Source organism: Myotis myotis, unplaced genomic scaffold, assembly GCF_014108235.1.
Source record: "Myotis myotis isolate mMyoMyo1 unplaced genomic scaffold, mMyoMyo1.p scaffold_m19_p_1, whole genome shotgun sequence".
In the NCBI taxonomy this organism is placed as follows: domain Eukaryota; kingdom Metazoa; phylum Chordata; class Mammalia; order Chiroptera; family Vespertilionidae; genus Myotis; species Myotis myotis.
Window position 1 is genome coordinate 3,203,640 of NW_023416313.1, and position 24,140 is coordinate 3,227,779.

Below are 24,140 nucleotides of genomic sequence, written 5' to 3' on the forward strand. Positions count from 1 at the left end.
ATCAAACCCGAGGCCCTTCGCACACGGATGGCCCTCCGACCCTCGGAGCCGCAGGCCAGGGCTCTTTCCTGTCTTCCGTCTACACTGTGTCCTCCTTTGAGGCGGTAGGTTTCCCGGCCACACTCGAGGAAGGTCGGAGGACTGATTCAGGGAGAGCCGGGGAACTCTGGGAGGGGGTGGCTGCCCTCGCCCCTCCCTCCTGTGACCTCGGATTTGCTGTCGCCCAGCTGGAGGCCGAGGCCGTGTTCCGGGCCATCACCATCGCCGGCCAGATCAACTGCCCCGTGTACATCACCAAGGTGATGAGCAAGAGTGCGGCCGACATCATCGCCCTGGCCAGGAAGAGAGGTGCGCCCGTGCTGGCCTCCGTGGCGGCTCTGACCAAGGCAGGGGTGCCGGCAGGTTCAAGGTCACTGACTCTGCCCGGCCAGGAGCCTGGGCCCCCCGGGCCCCTGCACATTGGGAGAGGGAGATGGGATGGTGGCAGGTCATAGACGCGAGGCGGGTTTTAGGCGATTCCTGGGTGCCGTGGGCCCTGTGTGACCCTGGGTGAGGGCGTCTGAGCCTCAGGGAGTCTGGGGTGATCCTCGGGGTGCTGTTGGGTTTGTCTCTCATGCGAAGACTGTCCCAGCCCCTCCCTGGAAGGTGGGGGGACCCCATGCTCTGAGCCCAGGTGCCCACAGCCATGACTCGGTGATGACACACCTTCTCGTGGCTGCTTTGCCCCCGTGCGTCCTGTCCTCAGTCCCCAGCCAGTGTGTCTCGGCATCACCTCCCAGTTGTGACACTTGACCTTGACTCCTCCTCGAGCATCTGCTGCTGGCAGGTCTCTAACGGGGCAGCCGGTCAGGCTCGGTCTCAGAGGACCAGCCTGCGCCAGGAGAGGGCAGTCCTGCCCGAGCACTGAGCTCGGATGGCGGGCAGCGGGGGTCCAGCCGGGGCCGGCGCAGGGGGAAGCCTTTGCGGGTTTATTTCTCCAGCCTGAGCTCCTCTATGTTTTTGCAACCATATCCGCATGGAGACCACTCCCTCTTAACCGCGCGCTTGCGTTTGCCCCCAGGCCCCCTCGTGTTCGGCGAGCCCATCGCTGCCAGCCTGGGCACGGACGGCACCCACTACTGGAGCAAGAACTGGGCCAAGGCGGCGGCCTTCGTCACCTCCCCGCCCCTGAGCCCGGACCCCACCACCCCTGACTACCTGACCTCCCTGCTGGCCTGGTGAGGGCGGGGGCTTGGGGGCGGCAGGCGGAGGGGAGCCAGGCTGGCGGCATGGAGGCCTCGGCACATGAGTGTTTCCGGCACCCTCAGGGCCCAGCGTCTACTTTACTCCCCGGCCCGCTCCCACTGTTTAAGCACCTCCTGTGTGCCCCCCACCCCGCATTGTGGATATTGGGGAGCAGCCAGGATTAGGAAGGCGAGACCGGGTTCAAATCCTGCCTCAGCCACTGATTGCCGGTGTCACCCTGGGCACGTCGCATAGCCTGGATGTCTCTCTGCCTCGGTTTACGCGTTGGGAAGTGGGGAGAATGTGGAAACTCCGCAGAGCTGGGCAGGAGGCAGTGGGGGAAAGCTGGCATTTCCGGTTCCCTACGCAGCCGCTGGGCTGAGCTGTGCGACGTGCACACAGTAGGAGCATAGCCACTCCCCGCCTCCGTGCCGTTAGCCAGGCGCAGGGGCCACTCTGGCTGAGAGGAGGCGGGTGCTGAGCATGTGCCAGGAGGCTTGCAGGGGCTTCCGGGAGGAGGTGGCAGCGGGCCTGATGCTGGGATGGGAGCAGCTTGCAGGATGGGTGAGGAGGAGATGGGGCTCTGGTCAGAAGGAAGCATGGGGGTTGAGGGTGTGTGCCCGCCATGGAGCTCTCTTTCCCCCGAAGATGTGCAGCCTGGGCTGGCACAGCCAGCAGCTTCCTGCCGCCCGCAGCACGACACCCGTGGGTCCACCCTCCCCCAGAGCCGCCGCCCACAGCCTTGCCTGTGTCGGGCGGCAGGACACGGACCGAGGGCAGGACACGGGCCTTTTCCCACCCGTGGCGTGGCCGTCTGGGCTCACGCTGCCTCTCCCTCCCTCCCGACCGGCCTTCCCACTCCCATACACCACCCACCCACCCCCGCCCCACGTGTCAGTCACTCCCAGCGGGCGCCCAGATATTTTAAAACCTGAGTCAGACCAAGCCCCTTCCCCCCTGGGGACCTGCAGTTCCCTCCTCTGAGTGAGAAGCACGAGTCCCCATGATGTCCCGCAGGCAGAACCCAACCAGGCCCTCACTCCCCGACTCACCCCGCCGCCAACCCCCTCTCGGCCTAGCTGTCCTGAGACCAGAGCGTTTTAGGGCAGCAGAGCCCGGCCCCTCTGGCCGACCCCTCTCTCAGGTGAGGAAGAGGAGGCCGGCAGGGAGCCCTCCTTCCCCAGACCAGCCCGGAGCCCACACTAACCTAGGACCTTCTCCCGTGTCTGTGGCTCCTCCCGGTCTTCAACAAGACGCCCGCAGCCACAGGGCCTTGTCACATCCCCCACGTGCCCGTGATGTGCTCCAAGCCCTCTCCCAGCAGCTCCCTGGGGTTGCAAGTCCAAGCACGTGTCAGGTGAAGCAGGGATCTGCCCTTCAACCTGAGCTCAGCTCTGAGCCCCACCCGCTTTCGTTCCTCCCAGCGGGGACCTGCAGGTCACGGGCAGCGGCCACTGTCCTTACAGCACCGCCCAGAAGGCGGTGGGCAAGGACAACTTCACCCTCATCCCCGAGGGCGTCAACGGCATCGAGGAGCGGATGACCGTTGTCTGGGACAAGGCGGTGGTAAGGCGGCCCCCGCTCCTGCCCCCAGGAACGTCCTAGAAGCACCCTTCCTGGCCGTCAAAAGCCAGCGTGCCGTGGTCCTCAGCTCGCCGTCCTCAATGACGTGGGGGCCAAGGCCAAGCAGAGGAAGTGGCCCCGGCCGGGGCCCTCACATTGGCAGCTGTCCTTCCTCCTCAGGAATGACAAACGTGCTTGTTTTTTTAAAAGTATATTTTACTGATTTCAGAGAGGAAGGGAGAGGGAGAGAGCGATAGAAACATCGATGATGAGAGAGAATCATGGACCGGCTGCCTCCTGCACACCCCACACTGGGGATCGAGCCCGAAACCTGGGCATGTGCCATGACCGGGAATCGAACCAGTGACCTCCTGGTTCATAGGTCGGTGCTCAACCACTGAGCCATGCCGACCGGGCTGTCTTGTTTTGTTTGTAACCACATTTTAGCTCCTGTGAGGTGGCTTCACTGACCTGAAACCAAAGGCTGTTATTTTGTGTTACCCCGGGCCCAGGGGTGGCGGGACGTCGTGAGGCTCGGACGCAGGCGCCTGTGGGCAGTCGGTTCATTTCCCTCCGCTGGTGCCCGGCCCTGGGGCCCTCAGCCAGGAGAGAACGTTCCAGGCTCCTTGCAGGGCGCCCGCCCCCGGGCTGGGTCTGTGCCGCCTGCCGTCTCCGGCCCTCTTATGGGACGGTCTTCTCATCCGTGGGTCTCGCCTCCCTTCAGGCCACAGGCAAAATGGACGAGAACCAGTTTGTGGCAGTCACCAGCACCAACGCGGCCAAGATCTTCAACCTGTACCCTAGGAAAGGGCGGATCGCTGTGGGCTCGGACGCTGACGTGGTCATCTGGGACCCCGACAGGGTGAAGACCATCACGGCCAAGAGCCACAAGTCGGTGAGTCTGGTTCCCCAGACACTCCTGGCCGGGCCAGCGAGTCGTGCTCCGCGGTCACGGAGGGGCCTCTGGGTAGAAATGACACGCGGGGCTTCCGCCAGGGTGTGCTCTGCTTGTCTGCCTGGCTCGGCCGCTCACATCCTCCTCCTGGGGGAACGGGGTCTGGGCAGCTGGGCTCGCGCTGTTAGGGGCACCGCCGGCTGTTCCTTCCGCCCCCCCCCCCCCCCCATCTCTGGCTCTCGCGCACAGAGGCAAGGATGGCAAGTGCAGGGTCCGAGAACCTTCCTCCCGTTGTGGAGCTGGAGAGCGTTAGGTCTGGTTTAGACACCTCCTGCTCCGATGCGTGTCCACTGCTGACGGTCAGCAGCGGAGAGGCCTGGGCCTGGAGCTGTCTGTTTGCGCACAGCCCCAGGGGCCGCTCCCGGGTCCCAGGCCCCATGCCCGTGGCGGGCAGTTACCTCTGCGCTTTGTGCCTTACGTGTCTCTGACCTCTCCATGCATCCGGCAAACCTAAGGGCATTTATCTGGGAACCTGGTAGATAGAAGGGTGGGCAGAAACACAAAACTGGGACCCAGAAGGAATGGCGAATGCTTTGTGTTCACTTGAGAACAGACCCGGTCTCACTGGTAATTAACCAGGTGCAAATCCAGTCAGATGCTGTTTTCCTTTTTCTTTTTAAAATATTTTGTCCGGTTCACTTTAAGAAAATGTTTTTATTGACTTCACACAGAGGAAGAGAGAGGGAGAGAGGGATGGATACATCAATGATGAGAGAGAATCATGGATCGGGTGCCTCCTGCACACCCCACACTGGGGATCGAGCCTGCAACCCGGGCATGTGCCCTGACCGGGAATCGAACCATGACCTCTGGTTCATAAGTTGATGCTCAGCCACTGCGCCACGCCGGCCGGGCAAGAAAGAATATTTTTGAAAAGACCCAGAAATGTCTGTTCTAGTCAGCGCAGCCACATGCCTAACCCCAGGGGCCCCTTCACGTCCATGACGCCTCAGACCACATTAGTTTGATCATAAAAAACCCCCCTCAATCCAAATGCCCAATAGCGAGGGGTTGGTCATGCAAATGGAGGAGCACACAGTGGAATATTACACAGCCTTGAAAAAAGTGTCTCCAGAAGAACCGGGGAAGTGCTTGTGATCTGAGGGGGCGTGGAATCACTGTGGGGGACCATGGGGCCGTGCAGAAGCCGTGAGGCACAGTGTGGTTCTCGCCGGCAGGCCGTGGAGTACAACATCTTCGAGGGCATGGAGTGCCACGGCTCCCCGCTGGTGGTCATCAGCCAGGGCAAGATCGTCTTCGAGGACGGCACCATCAGCGTCAGCAAGGGCATGGGCCGCTTCATCCCCCGGAAGCCTTTCCCCGAGCACCTCTACCAGCGCGTCAGGATCAGGAGCAAGGTGCGTGCCCAGGTCCCCGTGTGCGGCGCCAGCGGGCGTCACAGCCGAGGGGCCTCCCTGAGCTCGTGTGTCAGTGGAGCTCTGGCACAGTCCTGCCTGCACCTCAGGCTGGAGTCACCACCGACCAGGAGGTCCCAGGGCTTTGCCGACTGTAGAGGGGTGTGCACATGTGTGTGTGGAGTGAGCAGGCACCTTGTAGTGTGTATGTGTGTGTGTGCGCATGTCCCGAGGCGACCTCAGGCCACTGTCCCGCCCACAGGCCTGTGAACAGGAAGGTGTGCGTGCACCTTGCCCATCAGTCGCGCTCCCCCTCCCCGTTTAGGTCTCTGGATTGCAAGGGGTCCCCAGGGGCATGTACGACGGTCCCGTGTACGAGGTGCCAGCTACGCCCAAATATGCAACTCCCGCTCCTTCTGCCAAATCCTCGCCTTCCAAACACCAGCCTCCGCCCTTCAGGAACCTGCACCAGTCCAACTTCAGCCTGTCTGGTAAGGGCCGGGCCCGCGCTCCTGTGATCCGGCACACAATGGGGAGGGGACGTGGGGGGCACCCAGCCCTCAGGGGCAGCGAGTGGCGCTGGTGACAGAAGTGACCGGCGGTCTCTTTCAGGTGCCCAGACAGATGACAACAACCCCAGGCGCACGGGCCACCGCATCGTGGCGCCCCCTGGTGGCCGCTGCAACATCACCAGCCTCGGTTGACCACAGAGGAGCGGATGCGCTGGAGTGGAGGATTCTGGGAAAATCATGTCCATTCCTTCCCCCGTGGGTGTGTTCCAAGCCCGGTGTTTCATTTGGTCCTGACGGGGGACACATCGGATGATGCTCTTTCCTTTTGCTGACGTTTAGGAAGCCGTGGTACTAGTGTGGTCTGTTTGCTTGGAAATCCCTCGCCCCGCAGGTGTGTGTCCAGCCGTCTGTACCGCCCCTCCCACCTCTGTCCCGGCTCACGGTCCCCGAGTGGTTCCCTTGCACCCTCGTAGCTGTTCTAGGGTAGTTGATGCATGTTGCTAAGTTACGTATGCAAGTCTGTGCGAGCGTCTGACGGCACACGAGGACCAACCGGACACAAGGTCCGGCCTCGGGCCCTCAGGGTCCCAACCTCCACGCGAAGGTGTTTACTCATCGCCCCCACCTCAGTGGGCACAAGAGGAGCCCGCACCCCCCGACCCCCGGGACCTGTGAGCTCTCGGAAGGCGGGGAGCTTTGAGCAACGTCTGCCATCCACGTCCCGTGTCCCGGCCTCCGTGGCGCGTGTCCCTGGCCCTGACGCCTTCGGTCAGCGTGTCTGTCCTCCCAGCCAGCTCTGGGCGTCGGGCCGCGCCGGACTCACCCTCAGAACGGGGTCCCTCGTCCCCATGCAGGGCCGACGACCGTGGGGGATGCTGCTTCCGGCTGCCCGTGCCCTCGTCCCTCTGAGGAGGCTGATGGGGCAGCCAGATTTTTAACGTTTTGTACAGAGTTTTCCTTTGTAATCACCCCCATTTTTACTTAATAACCGACTTATCGTGGCTCTTATTTCTGAATTCAAAGCTTGTGGAAAATAAAAGGAACGGCCCCTGGCCTGCCTGGGGTGTCGTCATTGACGCTTTCTCAGAGCTCCGTGCCCGAGCTGCCCGTGCAGCAGCTGGGGGTCAGGCGGGGGACCTGTGACACCCCCTCCCGCTCGGGCTAAGGAAGCGGCACTGAGGGAGTGAAACGGTTGTCAGTGCAAGAGGGTGGGGGTGAGGCCGCCAGCAAGCGGCCTCTACCCTGACCCCGTCACCCAATCAGATGTCCCGGCTTGGAGCCTGCTGCCCGAAGGCCTCGGTGCGGGACCCACAGGACGAAAAGAAATGATTTCTCTGTGAACCAGGTTCTAAGTCTGCTCCAAGGAGCTGTGTTCCAGACGCTGCAGAATAAGGGGGCGCTTTGGCCACAAGAGGGCGCTGTTGGCCGGCTTGGGGAATCCCGTCTGTCTGCTGACCCGTCGGGACAGGCGGATGCTCTGAGGATGGTTAAACCCCGTCATTGGTGTGGGTCACTTCTTTAAGGAGCCACCCTCCTGCCTGAGAGTCTAGTTCTGGTTTTAAGAAATAAACACTCGGGTCATAAACGATCTAGAATATCCCCGAGACATGGCGTCCAGAGCCCAGAGCCCTCCTTATTCCGGGGATTCGTGGCAGCACTGAGCTCTCCACCCAGTGGCCTCAGGTCACGGGGATGCGCCCGGGGCATCTGGAAGTGTCTGCAACGTTTTTGGTTGTCACACGGGGGATGCTCCTGGCATCTGGTGGGGAGAGGCCAGACACTGCCAAACACCCCGTAATGCCCAGGGCGGCCCCCCAAGAATGGTCTCACCCAACACGACCACGTGCAGAGGTCGAAATCCAGGATTTGGCCGAGAAGAGCCGTTTCCTTTCTCGTGGGAAGACCTCTCCTGGTGGGTGGATGTGGGCCGGTCTGGAAGCCTCGGGCCTTCTCACCGTCCACTGGGGAAGCGGTGCCCCCTGGGCGGACACTCCTCCTAGGGAGGGGTGCAGTCTGCACCTCTGTGTCGGGGTCCAGGGACCCTGAGACTCAGACCCTCGGTGACCAGGCCTTTGCTTCTGGCTGAGCCAGGGCGGGAGTGGGTCCAGGTGAGCTCCCCGTGGCAGCCGGTGGCCACGGTTCCCGGGACAGAGAGAGTCGGCGACGGATGTGGAGGAGAAAGCCTCCTCCCAGGAAACAGCAGCCACGTCCGACCTCCCACAGAGCCTCCCAGGGAGAGAGGGCCAGGGCGCGAGGGAGAGAGGGCCAGGGCGCGAGGGAGAGCCTCACGCCGGGCAGGCAGGTGCCGGCAGCAGGACCCTGGGTGGGAGGCACAGCACGGAGGACGGAGCCACAGAGACACACACTCGCAGGCGGCGTCCAGCCCTGGGCGTCTCATTGTCCGAGCAACAGGGTCTGAAACACGCACTGTCTCAGGCACATGAGCATCCATCTCCACCCCCCACACCAGGCCTGTGAGCACGGGGAGCCCCCCAGGTGGGGGGTCCGTTCTCAGTCTCACAAGGCAGGGGGCGGGGCAGGCACTCAGACCTCAGGTTCCGCCCCACGGACAGGCCTTAGACTACAAGTTGCTCCTTCTCTTCAGCAGCTTCCTGGGGTCCTCCCCGGCACCAGCGTCGCCCTCCTGCTGGCTGGGCCTTGGGCTGCGTGAAGCATGGAAGAGAGGCCGCGTCAGGGCTGATGTGCGTCTGGCCAGGCCGACGCACACAGTAGGTGGTCCACGAGCATCCGGGCACTAAGCCGGGGACCCTGTGTACCTGAGCGATCCTGAGGGGTGCTCCCCGGAGGCAGGCTCGTCGTTGCTGGGCCCCCCCAGGTCCCCTCGGTCCCGGAGCGCCGGCTTCTTCCGTTTGGTCCTTAGGGGCTTCTCTGTGAAGACACAGGACCCGGGCGGGGCTGTGACCTGGGCGCGGCTGTGACCCAGGTGTGGCTGTGACCCGGGCAGGGTGTGACCCGGGCGGGGCTGTGACCTGGGCATGGCTGTGACCCAGGTGTGGCTGTGACCCAGGTGTGGCTGTGACCCGGGCAGGGTGTGACCCGGGCGGGGCTGTGACCCGGGCAGGGTGTGACCCAGGTGTGGCTGTGACCCGGGCAGGGTGTGACCCGGGCGCGGCTGTGACCCAGGTGTGGCTGTGACCCAGGTGTGGCTGTGACCCGGGCAGGGTGTGACCCGGGCAGGGTGTGACCCAGGTGTGGCTGTGACCCGGGCAGGGTGTAACCCGGGCAGGGTGTGACCGGGCAGGGCTGTGACCCAGGCACGTGCAGCCTCGGCCTCGCTCCCGCCAGCCTGATCTGAGTCTCTCGGGGCCAGGATGCACTCGGGACTCAGTGTCTCACACCCGCTTACCGGGTAAGGGAACGGGCTAGGTGCCCTCCCGAGCCGCACAGCCCGCCGTGGCGGAGTCGGGATTTGAACTTGGGGCCACCAGGTTCCCTCTGTTTCTCCAGCCGCCAGCTGGTGGGAAGGCCCCGAAGCAGCAGGACCCCGAGCACACAGCCCAGGACCCAGACGGTATTTTAAGAAGCCGTGTCTGTCCACACGCCTTCTCCGCACTCTCCCGTCAGCAGGCTGTCACTGCCGGTGACCCTACTGACTTGTCTCCAGCAGGAGAGGAGTTAATCATCCCCATTTTACAGATGGGGAAACAGAGTCAGAGCTCGGACGCAGCTGGTGAGCAGCAGGCCCCGGAAGGGGAATCACTGACCCATGGAGAGCAAGGGGGCCCCCGGGTGTCCTCACGGAGGCTGCTCATGTACAGATATGACACGAAGGCCCAGAGAGGGCACGTACGGTTCCCAAGGCCACACCGCCAGGTGTGGGAGACATAGGACTGGACCCCCTCTTCCCAGCCTCGCCCACACCTTACCTGGCAGGCCCCGCTTACTCGAAGACGGTTTGCTTTCGGCAAGGGGCACCCGGGCCAAGGCCGCCAGCTCGGCGATGAAGCTCTGCTCTGCTTCCTGAATGTAAGGCGAGAGGATCAGCAGGGCCTCCTCCCCATCCCTCCGCCAGGAGGGGCTGACTCGCTCCAGGGCAGCTGCCAGGCGGGCGTGCCCCGCGGGGAGGAGAATCCTCCCCGAAGCACCAGGGAGGCCAGGAGCAGGGCAGAGGCACCTGGGGGAGGGAGCTGACATGAGCCAGCTCCTGCCAGGTAGCTGTCCCTCCTCCCTCACACCAGCCATGCGCCCCATTCTACAGGTGGGAACACTGAGGTGAGGGGCGCTCAGGGAGGGCCACGGAGGTGGCAGCGGCTGGTCCAGGATCTTGCCCGCTTCTGCCTGACTCCAGTCTCTTTGTGATGCCAGCCCCGTGGTTTAACCACACAGACCTGGGCTCCACGACTTCCTGACTGTGCGACCCTGGCCGTGACTCAACCTCTGGGAGCCTCAGTTTCCCCATCTGTAGCTGGGATCCCATCAGGAACCTCCTCCTCGGCTGGAGGGCGACATCAGGTGGCACAGGTGGCCCAGCCAGGGACGCCACCACTCACCCTCCGTTACTGAGCGCCCTCTCCATCCTCATCGCTGTCACCGCCGTCACTGCCGCTCTGGTGGCCTGTGCTGTGCCGGGCCCAACACGCTCACAACTGCCTCCAATATCTGACTTCCTTTAAAGCAGTGGTTCTCAACCTTCCTAACGCCGCGACCCTTTAATACAGCTCCTCATGTGGTGGTGACCCCCAATCTCATTGTTACAAATTGAACATAATGAAAGCATAGTGATTAATCACAAAAACAATATGTAATTATATGTGTTTTCCGATGGTCTTAGGCGACCCCCAAAGGGGTCGAGACCCACAGGTTGAGAACCGCTGCTTTAAAGGCAGCCAATTCGCTTTCTAGCCACAATTCACAATCACATGCCAATGAGGATTTTCTGTGCTGAGACGCCCACGTTCCAGCACAAGCGCTGAGCTTCCGGGATGTTCTACGTCAAGGACAAACCTCAGTCCCCAGCAACACTGCCTAAAGTGCCGATCAGCCCTGACAGGAGCAGCCCACCTGCTGGCCGACCCCGCCCAGGGAGACGCTCCCTGCCCAGGACCGGCCTGGTGAGCCGGGTGCTGCAGTCTTGAGGGGCCCCAGGCTCACAGAGGCTCGGCGAGGCGGATGCGGCATCAGCGGTGAGAGTCAGCGGGGGCCGGGGTCCCCTCACCAAGACCCCATCGCTGACCTTCGATGGCAGGGCCAGTCCTTGCTGTGGCCACCCGCTAAGCCCTGCCCGCACCGCCCAGGCCTGCTTCCAAACTTGTACCTGCAGCTGCGTCTCCAGCTGGGCTTCCAGGAGGTCCAGGCCCCGCGCCCTCTGCTGCCACGTGTCCAGGCGGGTGCGCTGGTGGGCCGTGAACTGGGCCAGGAACCGTTTCTGCTGCGCCCGCATCCTGGCAGAGGGAACGGCCGTCAGCGCGGCCCGGGCGCCAGGAGCATCAGGCCCAGCGCCAACCCCCGGGGCCCGCTGCGTCCTGCAGGCTCGTGACCCACGGCAGCGAGAGGAGAACGGCCGCGATCTGCGGCCACACGAGGGCCCCCCGCCCACAGGCTGGCTCACCACGACAGCGATTCCCTCTGGGGGTTACGGAATCTCTCGGGCACATTTGTACTGAGTGGCTTGGTGACATCAGCCGGACAGAGGTCAGAAAAGTTGGGGACAGGAGAAGCCCAGAAGGGCAGGTGTCCCTGGGATCCTGCAGCGGCAGAGTGGCTGAGCAGCAGGTGATGTCTTTGTGTGAGAAAACGATCTTAGCCCGGGTGGGGGCGCACTCCTTGTTAACACTGCAGGATCGCCCTGGCCCCGCCCCCCGCCCCCCAGGAACAGGAAGCCCCTTTCCCAGGAAGCCGAGTCCCTCTGAGTGGAGGACAGAGCTGTGCCGGAAGCGGTCCCCGACCTGAGAAGGCGCCCCCGCCTCCTCCCCCACCCCCCCGCCGGTCCCGCCGCCCCCCCTCCCCCCAGCCCTTTCAGGCACTGAGACCTCCCCTGGCTGTATGAACTCCCTCCCTTCCTTGGCCCATGGTCCTCTGGCCTCTGCAATCCCATCACCCTGCTTCCAGGCTTACTCTCTGCCCCCTTCTCTGTCCTTTGTGTCTGATTTGCAGAATTTCTAGACTTAAAGGCAGAAGCCGCCTTCTGCATCGCAGGCAGCGGCCCAGAAAGTGCACTGAGGCACAAAATGCCACCTGGCTTTTGCTTCATGCTCTTTTCTTTCTATTTGCCTGGCAAACTCCTATTCATCCTACAAGACCCCGTCATCTGTTCACCCATTCTGCATGGACCCACCCATCCACTCCTTTGTTCCTTCATAAAATCATCTCGGGGCTGCCAGGTTCTGTGCTGGGTTTTGAAGATGCAGGTGTGAGCGAGACTCACAGCCCCTGCCTTCCCGGAGCCCCCCCTTAAGCTGGGGGGCGAGGGATCACTATGGAACACCTGGCTGTGATACCCAGAGGTCAATGCTCCGGCCTCTGTTGCCCTGGAAACCCTCCTTATCGCAGGTGGTGCTGGCCGTGCTCCCGTGGGGGTCGGTCACACAGTGTCCCCACAGGCGTCCACGCCACAATCCCTGGAACCCGTGAAGAGGTTACCCCACGTGGGGGTTGGTGGTCCTGATGAGGGCATGACTGTGGGATTCAGAGAGGACCTGGGCTACAGGTGCCTCAATCAGCGGGGCCCTTAAAGCAGAGGTCTCTCCAGCTGGAGCCAGAGACCAGGGGGAAGAAGGCAGGGAGTCCCAGGTGTGGCCGGGACCTGCTGCCCCGGATGTGGGGGCCACGTGCAGGGAGCAGAGAGAGGCCGCTAGGTGGTCAGGGGACCCCCACTCACAGCCACAAGGAAACAGGACCTCGTTCTCCAAGGCAGGGCCACTGCCTGGAGCGCCCACCCGGAGCCCGCCATCAGGGCCCGGCCCGCCCTCACCTGATGTGGCCACGTGGGTCTCGGGAAGTAGCAGCAGTGCCCAGGCACCTGACCGCGGAACCGTGAGTCATCGGCTACCTGCGGGGTCTGTGCGGGCCCCTGGGAGGCAGCAGCCGAGACCCCGGCTGCCTGGCTTCCTGCTCCCTCACTGCGCCTCCTGGGGTCACCGCCCATAAACCCACCTCCCAATCCTCAAGCCCCAGCGGGCTTCTGGAGGACCCCAAGGTATGAGGGAGAAGGGGGGGTGCTGTGTCAGGGCTGTGGGCGCGACCTAGAACTAGGAACGCAGCCAGGGCCACACTGACGGCGCGTGCCCTGTGCCAGGCCCTGGCCGGGCCCCCGTGGACAGGAGATGCCTGCAGGCCACGGGGAGAAGCAGGAAGTGCGGGCCAAGCGTGCCCGAAGTGGGGCCTCACCTCTGGTGGACGCCTTGGGGTGCTTCATGAGTTCCACCCGCCTCCTTGCCCTCCGGAGGGTCGCCGAGTCCCTGCTTTTTCCGCAGCTTGTAACTGTCCCTTCTCTCACCTAGAACGGTAACACACAGCGATCACGGACGCGTTGGAGGGATTGACTCTGTGCCGGGTCGGGGCGGGTGCTGGCGGAGCACCAGTGACACGACCCCCCTGTCCCACTCCCCCCCGGGAGGGCTTGGGGGATGGATGCCCTGGCTTCCGTCACATAAGGCAGCCCCGCGGGAAAGCAACCACGCTCTCCCTCCGACCTCTCAGGCCTGAGTCCCTGTACCAGGCGGAAGGGGAGGCAGAAGAACGATTTCACACCGAGAGGCCACCACACGGCCACAACCCACCCCAGAAAGGAGAAGGGGGTCGACATGCAGAGCTGTGGGCGTGCAGACAGCGTTCCCCTCCGGGCGTGGGTGCTGAGGTGGCTGCTTTCCAAGGATCTGGGGAGTCTGGCCTCCGAGTTTGAGGTGCACGGGACTGCGTGTCCACACAGACGCACACTGACTCAGCTGCCATGCCTAACTAGCTGCCATGTCTAACTAGCTGTTGCACCTAACTAGCTGTGCCTAACTAGCTGCCACATCTAACTAACTAGCTGCCATGCCTAACTAGTTGTGCCTAACTAGCTGCCATGTCTAACTAGCTGTTGTACCTAACTAGCTGCGCCTAACTAGCTGCCACGTCTAACTAGCTGTCATGCCTAACTAGTTGCACCTAACTAGCTGCCATGCCTAGCTAGCTGCTTCACTTCCCTAGTTGTTAGTTTAGCTGCCACACTTAACTAGCCACCATACCTGCCTCGCTGTGGGTTGTCCAATAGGCCACCTTCCTGGCTGGACCTGAGCTTCTAGGCCAGTGGTCGGCAAACTCATTAGTCAACAGAGCCAAATATCAACAGTGCAACGATTGAAATTTCTTTTGAGAGCCAGATTTTTTAAACGTAAACTATATAGGTAGGTACATTGTTATTAACTTAATTAGGGTACCCCTAAGGCTTAGGAAGAGCCACACTCAAGGGGCCAAAGAGCCGCATGTGGCTCTCGAGCTGCAGTTTGCCGACCACGGCTCTAGCCCTTGAAGGGAGGTTTACCTGGGTGACCTCCAGGGCTATGGCACTCTGCGAGTTTTAAATAGAAAGGAATTTGCGGAATGAGGAAACGGTGACGTTAATGTGGTCGTGAAGCTCAGTGGCACTGTTTCCATTCACCGACAGGGCGATCCCCACACTCGGGCTGGGCGTCAGGGAAGCGGGAAGTCCGAGCCGAGAGGAAGCAGGAGGGCTGACGGACCCCTCGTCCCACAGGTGGGGAAACTGAGGCCGTGAAAGGGGAAGTGAGCTCCCCGGTCCCGAGTGTCCCAGCCCCGGCCGTCCCCCACCGGGCGAGACCCACCCTGGCTCTGGAAAACCCCGGTGAAGGGTCCGCGGGGCCGGCACGTTTCTGGGTTTGTCCCAGGTTTTATTTGAATCCAGGGTCAAATTCCCAGGATAAGGGGGGACAGGCCAGCTGAGCTGGTTGAGAGAAATCATATCACAGGAGCCTGCCTCCGACCGCTGCCACGCGTTCAGCGGGGACCCGTTCCGACTCTGCCCGTGGACAAGCCGAGCGCAGCCCTCAGCGCGCGGGCCTGCCCCGAGGCCCCGGTGCAGGGAGGGACGTTACAGCAGCGGCTCTACCTGTGATTACGCTGGTCTTGGGGACACGTCCATGCCGCTCCCCACTCACCGCTTACGAGAGCCCCGGGGAAAACTCCCTGGTCTTGGGCACAGCGTAGGGGCCACTGGCCTGTTCTCACTCGGCCCCGTCTCAGCTCGGGTTGAGGGCGTGTCCATCTCTCTGGCCACCAGGAGGCCAGAGCCAAACCATGTCGCCACCCAGTGGGGTCTGGTGACACAGGTCCCCGGAACAGAGCCCACCCACTCCACCTCACTGCTCTTGTCCCGATCCATCTGCTTCAACGTGCTGCATGCATACGTTTCTCTCAGTGCCTTCTAAAACGGCCTTTTGGGGACGAGCAGGGGACACATACGGAAACGAAATATTGAAGAGATAAGATTTCCAAAAGTGAAATCTGAGCACTCCGAGCTCGCCAGCTCCCAGCGGCAGGGCTCCCCAGGCGCGTACCCTGCAGGGTCTCCAGGTGCTCCAGCCTGCGCTCCGCGTGGTCCCGCATGGCCCTCCCAACCTGCTGGTCGTACGCCTGCACCAGCCGACCGACGCCCGCACTGGTCACGTACACGCTCTCCACGGCCGCCTCCAGCAGCGTCCTCTGTGGGAGGAGGGGAAGGACTGAGCAGGTCACACGCGGCCCCCACCTCCCTGGCCCTGGCCCTCCTCCTCCGCCCACTCCCAACCTCGACTGTGCAGGGAGCGGGCAGAGAGTGCGTGGTTGGTTTAAACCAGTTGATAACATGGGGTGGGGCAAAAGTAGGTTTTCAGTTGTTCGTACAGAAAATATACAATAATTGCCTAGTCAGCAAGGCTCAGTAGTTGAGCACTGACCTATGAACCAGGAGGTCATGGCTTGATTTCCGGTCAGGGCACATGCCCAGGTTGCAGGCTTGATCCCCAGTGGGGGGGGTGCAGGAGGCAGCCGGTCAATGATTCTCTCTCATCATTGATGTGACTATCGCTCTCTCCCTCTCCCTTCCTCTCTGAAATCAATGAAAATATATATTAAAAAATGTATTTAAAACAACAAAAAACCTAAAAAAAGAAAATATATAATAATCCTATATAATAAAAGCCTAATATGCTAAGTGTCTGGTTATCCGGTCGGCTGTTCACCAATCAATGTGTAATATGCTAATGATATGCTAAGGCCGCTCAACCACTTGCTATGACATGCACTGACCACCAGGGGGCAGACACTCAAAGTAGGAGCTGCCCCTGGTGGTCAGTGCACTCTCACAGGGGGAGCGCTGCTGAGCAAGAAGCCGGGCTCACAGCTGGCGAGTACAATGGTGTTGGCGGGAGCCTCTCCCACCTCCGTGGCAGCGCTAAGGACGTCTGACGGCTGAGCGGGCCTAAGCCGTCATTTGGACATCCCCCAAGGACTCCCGGACTGCGAGAGGGTGCAGGCTGGGCTGAGGGACGCCGCCCCCCCCCCCCCCCCCCCGCCAGTGCACAAATTTCATGCACCAGGCCTCTAGTTACTAACACAATAAACTCTGTGTTTCATGGACTTGCACCTGTGAGCCTAGTCTTGCCCACCCTGTGTTATTTTCCGTGTTCAGGTATGGTCTCAGGCTGGTGTACGACCCTGGCCAATGAGATGCGCCATTAGGGACAGTCTGCTGGGGCGGGGCTTCCCTTTCCAGCGGGAGTAGAGACTTGGCCGTCTTCCTCCCCCTTCCTGGGATGCAGATGTGATGTCGGAGGATCGGTGGCTGTTCTGAGACCATGAGGCAACAAACTAACACTAAGAATGCGGATCAGAAAGCAAGAGCCTGGGCCGTGGTGCCATGCAGGGCCTCTGAGCCTGGGCCCGCCCGCCTCCACATGGCTCGTTATGTGGGATGAGTGGCTCGTTTATTGGAGTCATTTCAGTAGGACTTGGTGACGTGAGTTGTATGCATTCCTCAGTGATACAGCTTCTGACCCAAAGCAGGAAGGAGAGGAAATGCTGAGATGCCTGTGGCTGGAGACGTGATGGCTGGGTGCCCAGTCCACCAGGGTTACCGGTTACCATCCTTCCACTTAAAATAATGGACACCCTCTGCAAGGCCATAGCTCCCGGGTGGGGATGGGTGGGGATAGCAGGTGCAGCGCCCAGAAGGCCGCTCTGTCCAAGTCCGTCCCCTCGTCTGCCCCTGCCCCTCTCCCCAATCCTTCTTGCCCTCGTGTTTCCCAGGGATGGGGTTGGCACGCACCTTGAAGTCCTCCCGGTCCTTGGTCCGGCTCCTGGTGGCGGCGGTCCGCGCGTGCCCCAGCAGCGCCTGCCCCACAGCCCGCTCCGCGTGCTGCTGCAGGAGCCGGCCCACCTCCTGCGCCTCTGCCAGGAGCTGCTGCTGCAGCTGCAGCCGCGTGAGCTGCGCCTCCTCCTCCAGCCGGCAGGTCTCCTCCAGCACCCGGGCCTCCTGGAAGGACGGGGCAGGCAGAGGGAGAAGCCACGCTGCAGCCCTGCACCAGATCGGCAGGACCAGGACGTGGGCTTGCCCTGCCCAGGGCCAGGAGGGTTGGGGAAGGGAGGGAGAAGGGCCAGAAAGTGGGGGCCTCTGGGCTTGCAAACCCCAGCACAATGGACGAGTGAGGTGTCTGCTGAAGGTACCTTCAACCCAAGGCATTTAGTGAGCATCAACTGCACGCCCAGTGCCATCACATACACAAGCACTTCCTCATTCTTCCTGAACACTGTGAGCCTGAACGTTAGGCGTGATCAGGACACAGAGGCTCAGAGATGTTGAGTAACTTTCTAAAAGTCACACAGCAGATCCAGGTCTGGGAGGAATCTGGGACATCACCGAAGCCACAGCAGGGCATATGGGCCCTTGGGGACGGCTTTCCTCGTGGGAACACGAGTCAGAGAAGGAGGCGAGGGGAGTCAGAGGCAGAGCAGCCTGCTTCCCACGGAGCCTCCGGGGCAGTGAGAGTGAGCGTGTCCCTCACCAACGGGCCAGAAAACGCCGGCTGCTCCCATAGCGCAGCCCTGTAACTTACACGTTCTTCCTTCCGATTGTTAACCCCTTCAGATGACAGGGCCCCCTCTTCCCAGGGATGACTGTGCCCATCTGCGCTCTGATTTCAAATGCACTTTCAGTACAATTCTCATCCTAGCATGCACTGGAGCCTTTGGGCAGCCCCCGGACAGGGCGGCCATCACCCCCCCCACCCCCCCCCCCGGGACCACGGGGAGGCAGGGCTGGGTCCTGGCTACCATGCCGGAGCCTGGCTGGGACGGGCTAGGGCCGCGCAGCGGTCTCACCAGGGCTCCGAGCAGCTGCCACTGATGCTCGTCCAGGCACTGGGAGGAGCCCTGCTCCAGGGCGTGCTGCTCGCGCAGCTCCTGCAGCAGGCGCTTCTTCCCCGACAGCCGCATCTGCGCCAGCGCGGCCACGGCGTGGCCACGGAGAGCCAGCCTCCGGAGGGCGGAGCGCAGGAGCAGCTCGTGCCCCTGCAGGAGGCACCGTGCAGACCTGCGGGGAGAGCGGGTGGGGCGGGGTCAGTGCTCTTGGCTTCTCTGCCGCGGGTGGTTACTCTTATGTCAGCTGCTCACACATTCTCTGGGGCATCGGTTCTCAACCTGTGGGTCGCGACCCCTTTGGCGGTCGAACGACCCTTTCACAGGGGTCGCCTAAGACCATCCTGCATATCAGATATTTACATGACGATTCATCACAGTAGCAACATGACAGTTACGAAGTAGCAATGAAAATAATTTTATGGTTGGGTCACAACATGAGGAACTGTATTTAAAGGGCCAGAAGGTTGAGAACCACTGCTCTGGGGCTTCTGGGTAGATCAATATTGACATGGTAGACAAAGACAGCAGATTGCCCTTCCTCATGGGGTGGGCCCTGCCTAATCAGGTGAGTGCTTGAAGAGAGAAGAGGCCGACCCTCTATAAACAAGAGGGAATGCCCGTCGGCCCGCCTTGAGCTGGGACACCTTTCCCCGCCTTGGGGCTCAGACTGAGAGACTGGCTCTTCCTGGGTCTCGAGCCGGCGGCTTTCTGACGGGCTGGCCCCACCGGCTCTCCTGGTTCTAGACCTTCAGGCTCGGACGGGGATGTGCGTGGGCTCTCCTGAGTCTCCAGGTTGCCAACCGGCAGATACTGCAACCTCTCGGCTGCTCTCTCCTCTCCTCTGTCTCTACAGGTATAGATGCATCGATAGACACATAGATAGATGAACACACACACACCCCTCGCTGGCCCTGCTTCTCTGGAGAACCCTAATACACTGAGCTACCAACAAATGTCCCAATAGTCACACCGCACTGAGAGGCGGGCGTCCATGTGCCCACCTCACGGGTGAGGACTGGTGTGGGTGTCACACAGGAGACAGGGCCCGGCCCTTCAGGAAGCCGTACTCACTCTTCACTGAGGCCCCCGAGCCGGCCCAGCACGCAGCGGATGGCGTTCTCGTGGTCGTCCCGCAGGTGTGTCTGCAGCACAGTGGACAGGGCGTGCTCCTCCATCCACACCTGGACACCAGAGAGAGGGACACGGTCACCTCAAGCTCCTCTCATCCATCACTGCTTTGCTGGAACCTGCCTTTTGTTTCTTGTTTAAAATACATCTCCCCTGATTTCACGATCATTTTCTCTTATAGTTCCTTCTAAAGACTTACATGTTTTCCTATTTGCATGGTAAAGCATCTAATACGAATCTCCTACGGCGTGAGGAAGGGATCTGGTTTTCTGTGGATGGATGGATACCGATTGTGCCAGCACCCTTTGTTAGCCGTTATCTTCCTATGACTGGCCGTCATGCCACCTTGGATCTGGTAGTTTCCAGAGGTGCGCAGTTTCCATAGATACATGCACCTCCTTCTATGCTCTTGTAGTCTGTGGTCTGTTCGTTTCTGTATCACACCACTTGCTTTTCAGCTGCCACTCACAGCAAGCCTCAGGCTGCCAGGGCAGGGCCTCCCATGTTCTCGTGCACAAAACTATTAGCTACGCTTGGTTGTTCTTCCTTTCCCATGGATTTTAGCAAGTTTTGGAAAAACAGCTTTTTCCCCCTGCGTTTTCTTGTCGTTTGATTGGATTACATCTGTGTACACTCCTGCGAGGTCCAAGGCCACAGAGCTAGTAAGTTTAAAGAGTGGGGCAGGGACTGAATCTAGGCCTGTCTTTCTCCAGAGCCGAGTCCTGTCTGGCCCTGCCCTGCTCCTCCCCGACTAGTCTGTGTCACCAGGGGCACACGCGCCCAGGCAGACGGACTTACAGCCGGGGTCTCAGGCCTGAGCGAGACCTTCACTTTTCCAGCATTTGTGGTTGCTCAAGGGGCGCTACCCTCAGCTGCCTGAAGAGGGCGCCCGCTGCACACAGAACTCGGGTAGAACAGGCCTACACCAAGCACCGCAGCCAGACTTCGTTCTGGGCATTGTGACTTGTAGCACTTAAACCTAATGTCACAAAATCGCATTGCGTCTCATCTCCTGTTACGGACAGTCTCTGGCTCCGCTAGTGAGGCGTCTACAGGAACAAAGTGCCCAGGAAACCATGACACAGAAAATTCTAGTCTTGTTTCTCTGAAAGGTAAACTGGCTTTGTCCCTAAAGCCTATGGGGTCTTTGGTGTGAGTTTTGAGGATGCAGACACTACCAGCCACAGCACCAAGGTCACCAACCAGGGGTGCCTGCACTGTCCCTCCGACCTCTCTGCCGTTATCCCAGGCAGGCTCAGGGGTGTGACACTGGGAGGCAGCCAGCTGCTCAGGGGCCAGGTGCTGCCCTGGGGGTTGTGCGGGCCAGTCAGTGGTTTCAGAGAAGTTTACTCTGTCTCAGACTTTCACTGACTCAGGAGAGAGGGGAAGGGAGCTAACAGAGGGTGCCCGGTACTGCTTGACAGCCCTCCTAGTCCCAGGTGGTTCCCAGGGGAGCGGGCTCTATGCAGACACTGGGGTGCTGGGGAGGGCAAGGCAGCAAAGACCTGAAGCGGGACGACTGAGGCAGGACCGTGCCCAGCGAGCCAGAGCCGCCAAGGAGCCGGAGAGGCAGGCGCGGAGCGAGCCGGGAGAGGATGTGGAGGGCGAGGGTGACCGGGCCCCGACCCCGGGTCCTGGCGGGGCCTGGTGGCGCCTCTGGCTTTTACGCTCCGTGAAAGGAGAAGCCGTGGGGGGTTCTGAGCAGAGAAGTGACACGATGCGACGTGGTGTCTTGTCCAGTCGAAGGTGCAGCGATGACAAGATGCACCGTCACTTTGGGTCTCACTAAGGGAGAAACCGCTGCTAATTACAGGAAGCTGCTTCTCCATTCCCAGGGGGTTAAGATACATTTTAAATGGGTTGGGGGACGTTTAAACGGATTTAAAATATATAAATATATATTTAAGATCTTAACAATGAGTGGCCTATAGTATTTTAAATGTATTCTGGCTGGGGGTCGAGAATAGGCCAGGGGCCAGGGTGGCCGCGGGGAGTCCGGGGCGGGGGGGGGCACCCTTCAGTGACAAGAGGTGGCTCTGCCCAGGGTGCTCAGCGTGTGGGCGATGGGAGGGGGCGACCGTCTGGGTTGGAGTGAAGGTGGAACGGACACTATTTCCTGCCAGCTGGATGCAGGGCGTGAGAGGAGGAGCCAACCACACACACATCATCTCACAGCTCTGGGGGTCAGAGCTCACGGGTCTCCCTGGGCTAACGTCAAGGGCTGGCTCCTGGGGTGGCTCCAGGGGAGACCCTGTCCTGGCCTCCTCCAGCGCCCGGAGCCCCGCATCCCTCGGCTCCTGGCCCCACCACGCCAGCTTCTGCTCTGGCACAGTCTCCCTCTGCCTCCTCCCCACCTCCCTCCTATAAGGCCCCTCGTGATGGCACTGGGCCCACCCAGAGAAGCCACAATGAGCTCCAAATCTCAAGATCCGTAACGGCATCTGCAAAGGCCCATGTGCCCCGTGAGGTGACAGATTCTGGGTTAGGACGTGGGCATCTTTGGGGGCCATTATTCTACCTCCGGCATATGGATGAGGTTTTAATGGTGAAACAGACTCACTGAAAAGCAGGTGTCCCGTGAGTGCAGCCCCCACCCCACCCCAGCCCACAGCCCTGGGAGCCACCTTCTGCCGTTCCTTTCTCTCTAAAGAACGGGTTTTGCTGCTCTTTCTCGCTGGATTGGCTGAAGGGATCGACCGCTGACTTCCTGTCCTGGGACAGGAGCGCTTTGCAATCTCCCCCAACCCCCCTGAGGGCTGAGGTGAAAGGCTGGCCACCAGGACCCTGGTCAAGCCCCCAGCAGGACCCCGGGAGGTGCTCAGGGAACAAAACGCTCCTTATTCTTCCTAAGTTTCAAAAAGAGCGACTCTGGGCCGCTCCACAGGCGCCGCACCTGCTGCTCGCGCTCCAGGAGGTCCTGGGACAGCCTCCACTGCTGTCGGCGGAAGCGATCCGCGTTCCCCAGCTGCAGGGCGGCGTCCTCCTGGGCCTCCCGCCTCACGGAGTCGCACTCAGCCCGCGAGAGGCCTGTCACATCGGGCAGCGTCTGCAGGAACAGGACGTCCACAAGCGTCTGGAAGGTTCCCATGGTGCTGTGGTACAGCTCCTGCAACCGAGAGCCACACGGCGGGGTTCCCGTCAGACCACAGGTCGTCCAGAGAGCCTGAGTACAAGGCTGGACTCCGAAGAGTGGATGCTTTCTGTGCTCATGACGGCCAGAGCCACGCTTAACACATTAAGCAAGGAGCTGGGAGTGACACTGCTTAGTTTAAAAGAACCAGTTAGGATTTTCAGAATTGAAGAATGTGGTCCAATTTTATTAACCTAACTAGAGGCCTGTTGCACGAAAATTCGTGTAAGAGTAGGCCTTCCTTCCCCAAGCTGCCGGCACTGGTTTTCCTCTGGCACCCGGGACCTGGGCTGGCTTTGCCTGGGCTGGCCACAGGCACCCAGGACCCTGGGTGGCTTCGCCTGGGCTGGGCCCCAGCTTTGTCAGGAAGGATGTCCAGAATGACATCCGGAAGACGTCTGGTCTAATTAGCATATTACCCTTTTATTAGTATAGATAGTGATGAATAGGCTTAATGGTAGCTAGAAGCAGCTAAGAGAGAGTTAGTATGCTGGAAGACAGATCAGGAGGAAATCCACAACAAAGTAAGGAGAGACTAGCACTGGGAAATATGGAGAAGATAAAAGCACGGAAGATGCAATGAGAAAACCCAACATATTTTTTATTTTGTCCTCACCCAAGGATTTTTTCCCTCCACTGCTTTTCAGAGAGCGAGTAGCAGGGAGGGAGGAAGGGAGAGAGAGAGAGATAAACATCGATGTGAGACTCATCGACTGGCTGCCTTCCACATATGCCCGATGAGGGGTGGGGAGTGAACCCGCAACCCAGTGCATGCTCTTGGCCGGAATATGCACTTAATGGCATTGCCCACATCAATGCGTCAATGCAATCTGACACATGAACAGTATAGAGCAGACAAATATCATGATGAATGTGACTACTAGTAGATGAGGAAAAAACACTTTACAAAATTCAGTGCGTGGCATGCGCCCTAACCACTGAGGACACTGGGCAGGGCAAAAATCTAACATTTTTCATTGGAGTCTCCAAAGAAAGGAAGGGAGAGCCTAGGGAGAAGCAATATTTGATGTGATGATGGCTTAGACATTTCCCAAAACTGATGGAAGAAGTTTACAGCCGAGAAAACGAAGGCTTCATCTGCACAGTAAAAGGGTGGTTCCATAAATTGCACAAGTTTACATAGGAGGCCCTGGCACCTAGGATCTTAGCAACTTTTTTTGAAAGTGAATGAATGAGTGTATAACCAGAATCTAGTAAACATAGGGTCACTTTCTGCTACATTAATAGTAGATAAAATGGTCTTTAAGAGAAAAAAGGGTGACTAGAAATAAAGGGGTTTACTTCATAATGCTAAAAGATCTAACTCAACAGAAAGATGTGAAAACCTAAATTCGTATGCACTTCATGGCATTATCCACATCAATGCATCAGTGCAGTTTGACACATTAACAGTATACCTGGTAGAGCAGAAAAATATCGTGATGACTATGTGACTAGATGAGGAAAAAACATTTTACAAAATTAATTTCCATGCATAAGAAACACCCTTAGCAAAACAGAAATGAAAGGAAACTTCTTAAATCTGAAAAAAAAAACAAACCCAAAACACTATAGCAAAATTATACCTAAGGGTGGAAACTGTAAAATAATATTAAAAGAATTAAATAAGACTGAAATAAATGTAAGGAAATACCTTTTTTCTGGATTGGAAGGTTGACATTGTAAAGATGTTAATTCTAACCAAAATATCCATAAATTACTAATGCTGATCAAATTGGTGGCTATATCAATAACTATGGAGAATATGGATTGAACCTATATATGTTCTTTTTAAAAAAATCCTCACCCAAGGACATGCTTAGAGAGAAAGGGAGAGACAGAGAGAGAGAGAGAAACATCAGTGTGAGAACCCACAACCTGGGAATGTGCCCTGACCAGGAATCAAACCAGCAACA

The 24,140-nt window shown here is 59.8% G+C and overlaps 2 protein-coding genes across 5 annotated transcripts in view; one reads left to right on the forward strand and one right to left on the reverse strand.

Moving 5' to 3' along the window:
- The window catches only part of CRMP1 (collapsin response mediator protein 1), a 37,574-nt gene extending 30,912 nt beyond the window's left edge, over window positions 1-6,662 (forward strand). The window contains exons 8-14 of one of the 2 annotated variants that reach the window (XM_036328600.1): window positions 228-348; window positions 1,061-1,217; window positions 2,649-2,790; window positions 3,512-3,682; window positions 4,921-5,100; window positions 5,423-5,588; window positions 5,710-6,662. In XM_036328600.1, coding sequence (XP_036184493.1) covers window positions 228-348; window positions 1,061-1,217; window positions 2,649-2,790; window positions 3,512-3,682; window positions 4,921-5,100; window positions 5,423-5,588; window positions 5,710-5,801 — 1,029 coding nt within the window. In that variant the 3' untranslated portion in view covers window positions 5,802-6,662. The remainder of the gene's footprint in view (window positions 1-227; window positions 349-1,060; window positions 1,218-2,648; window positions 2,791-3,511; window positions 3,683-4,920; window positions 5,101-5,422; window positions 5,589-5,709) is intronic. The other variant, XM_036328610.1, reaches the window with a different exon arrangement.
- The window catches only part of EVC (EvC ciliary complex subunit 1), a 47,001-nt gene continuing 27,612 nt past the window's right edge, over window positions 4,752-24,140 (reverse strand). The window contains exons 12-23 of one of the 3 annotated variants that reach the window (XM_036328572.1): window positions 21,988-22,200; window positions 19,038-19,147; window positions 17,928-18,138; window positions 16,876-17,082; window positions 15,128-15,272; window positions 12,957-13,065; window positions 11,179-11,349; window positions 10,885-11,011; window positions 9,497-9,590; window positions 8,387-8,498; window positions 8,160-8,272; window positions 4,752-8,024 (exon numbers count right to left, since the gene is read on the reverse strand). In XM_036328572.1, coding sequence (XP_036184465.1) covers window positions 8,191-8,272; window positions 8,387-8,498; window positions 9,497-9,590; window positions 10,885-11,011; window positions 11,179-11,349; window positions 12,957-13,065; window positions 15,128-15,272; window positions 16,876-17,082; window positions 17,928-18,138; window positions 19,038-19,147; window positions 21,988-22,200 — 1,581 coding nt within the window. In that variant the 3' untranslated portion in view covers window positions 4,752-8,024; window positions 8,160-8,190. Of the gene's footprint in view, window positions 8,273-8,386; window positions 8,499-9,496; window positions 9,591-10,884; window positions 11,012-11,178; window positions 11,350-12,956; window positions 13,066-14,041; window positions 15,005-15,127; window positions 15,273-16,875; window positions 17,083-17,927; window positions 18,139-19,037; window positions 19,148-21,987; window positions 22,201-24,140 lie in introns of those variants that run through there. The other 2 variants (XM_036328579.1, XM_036328589.1) reach the window with 2 other exon arrangements.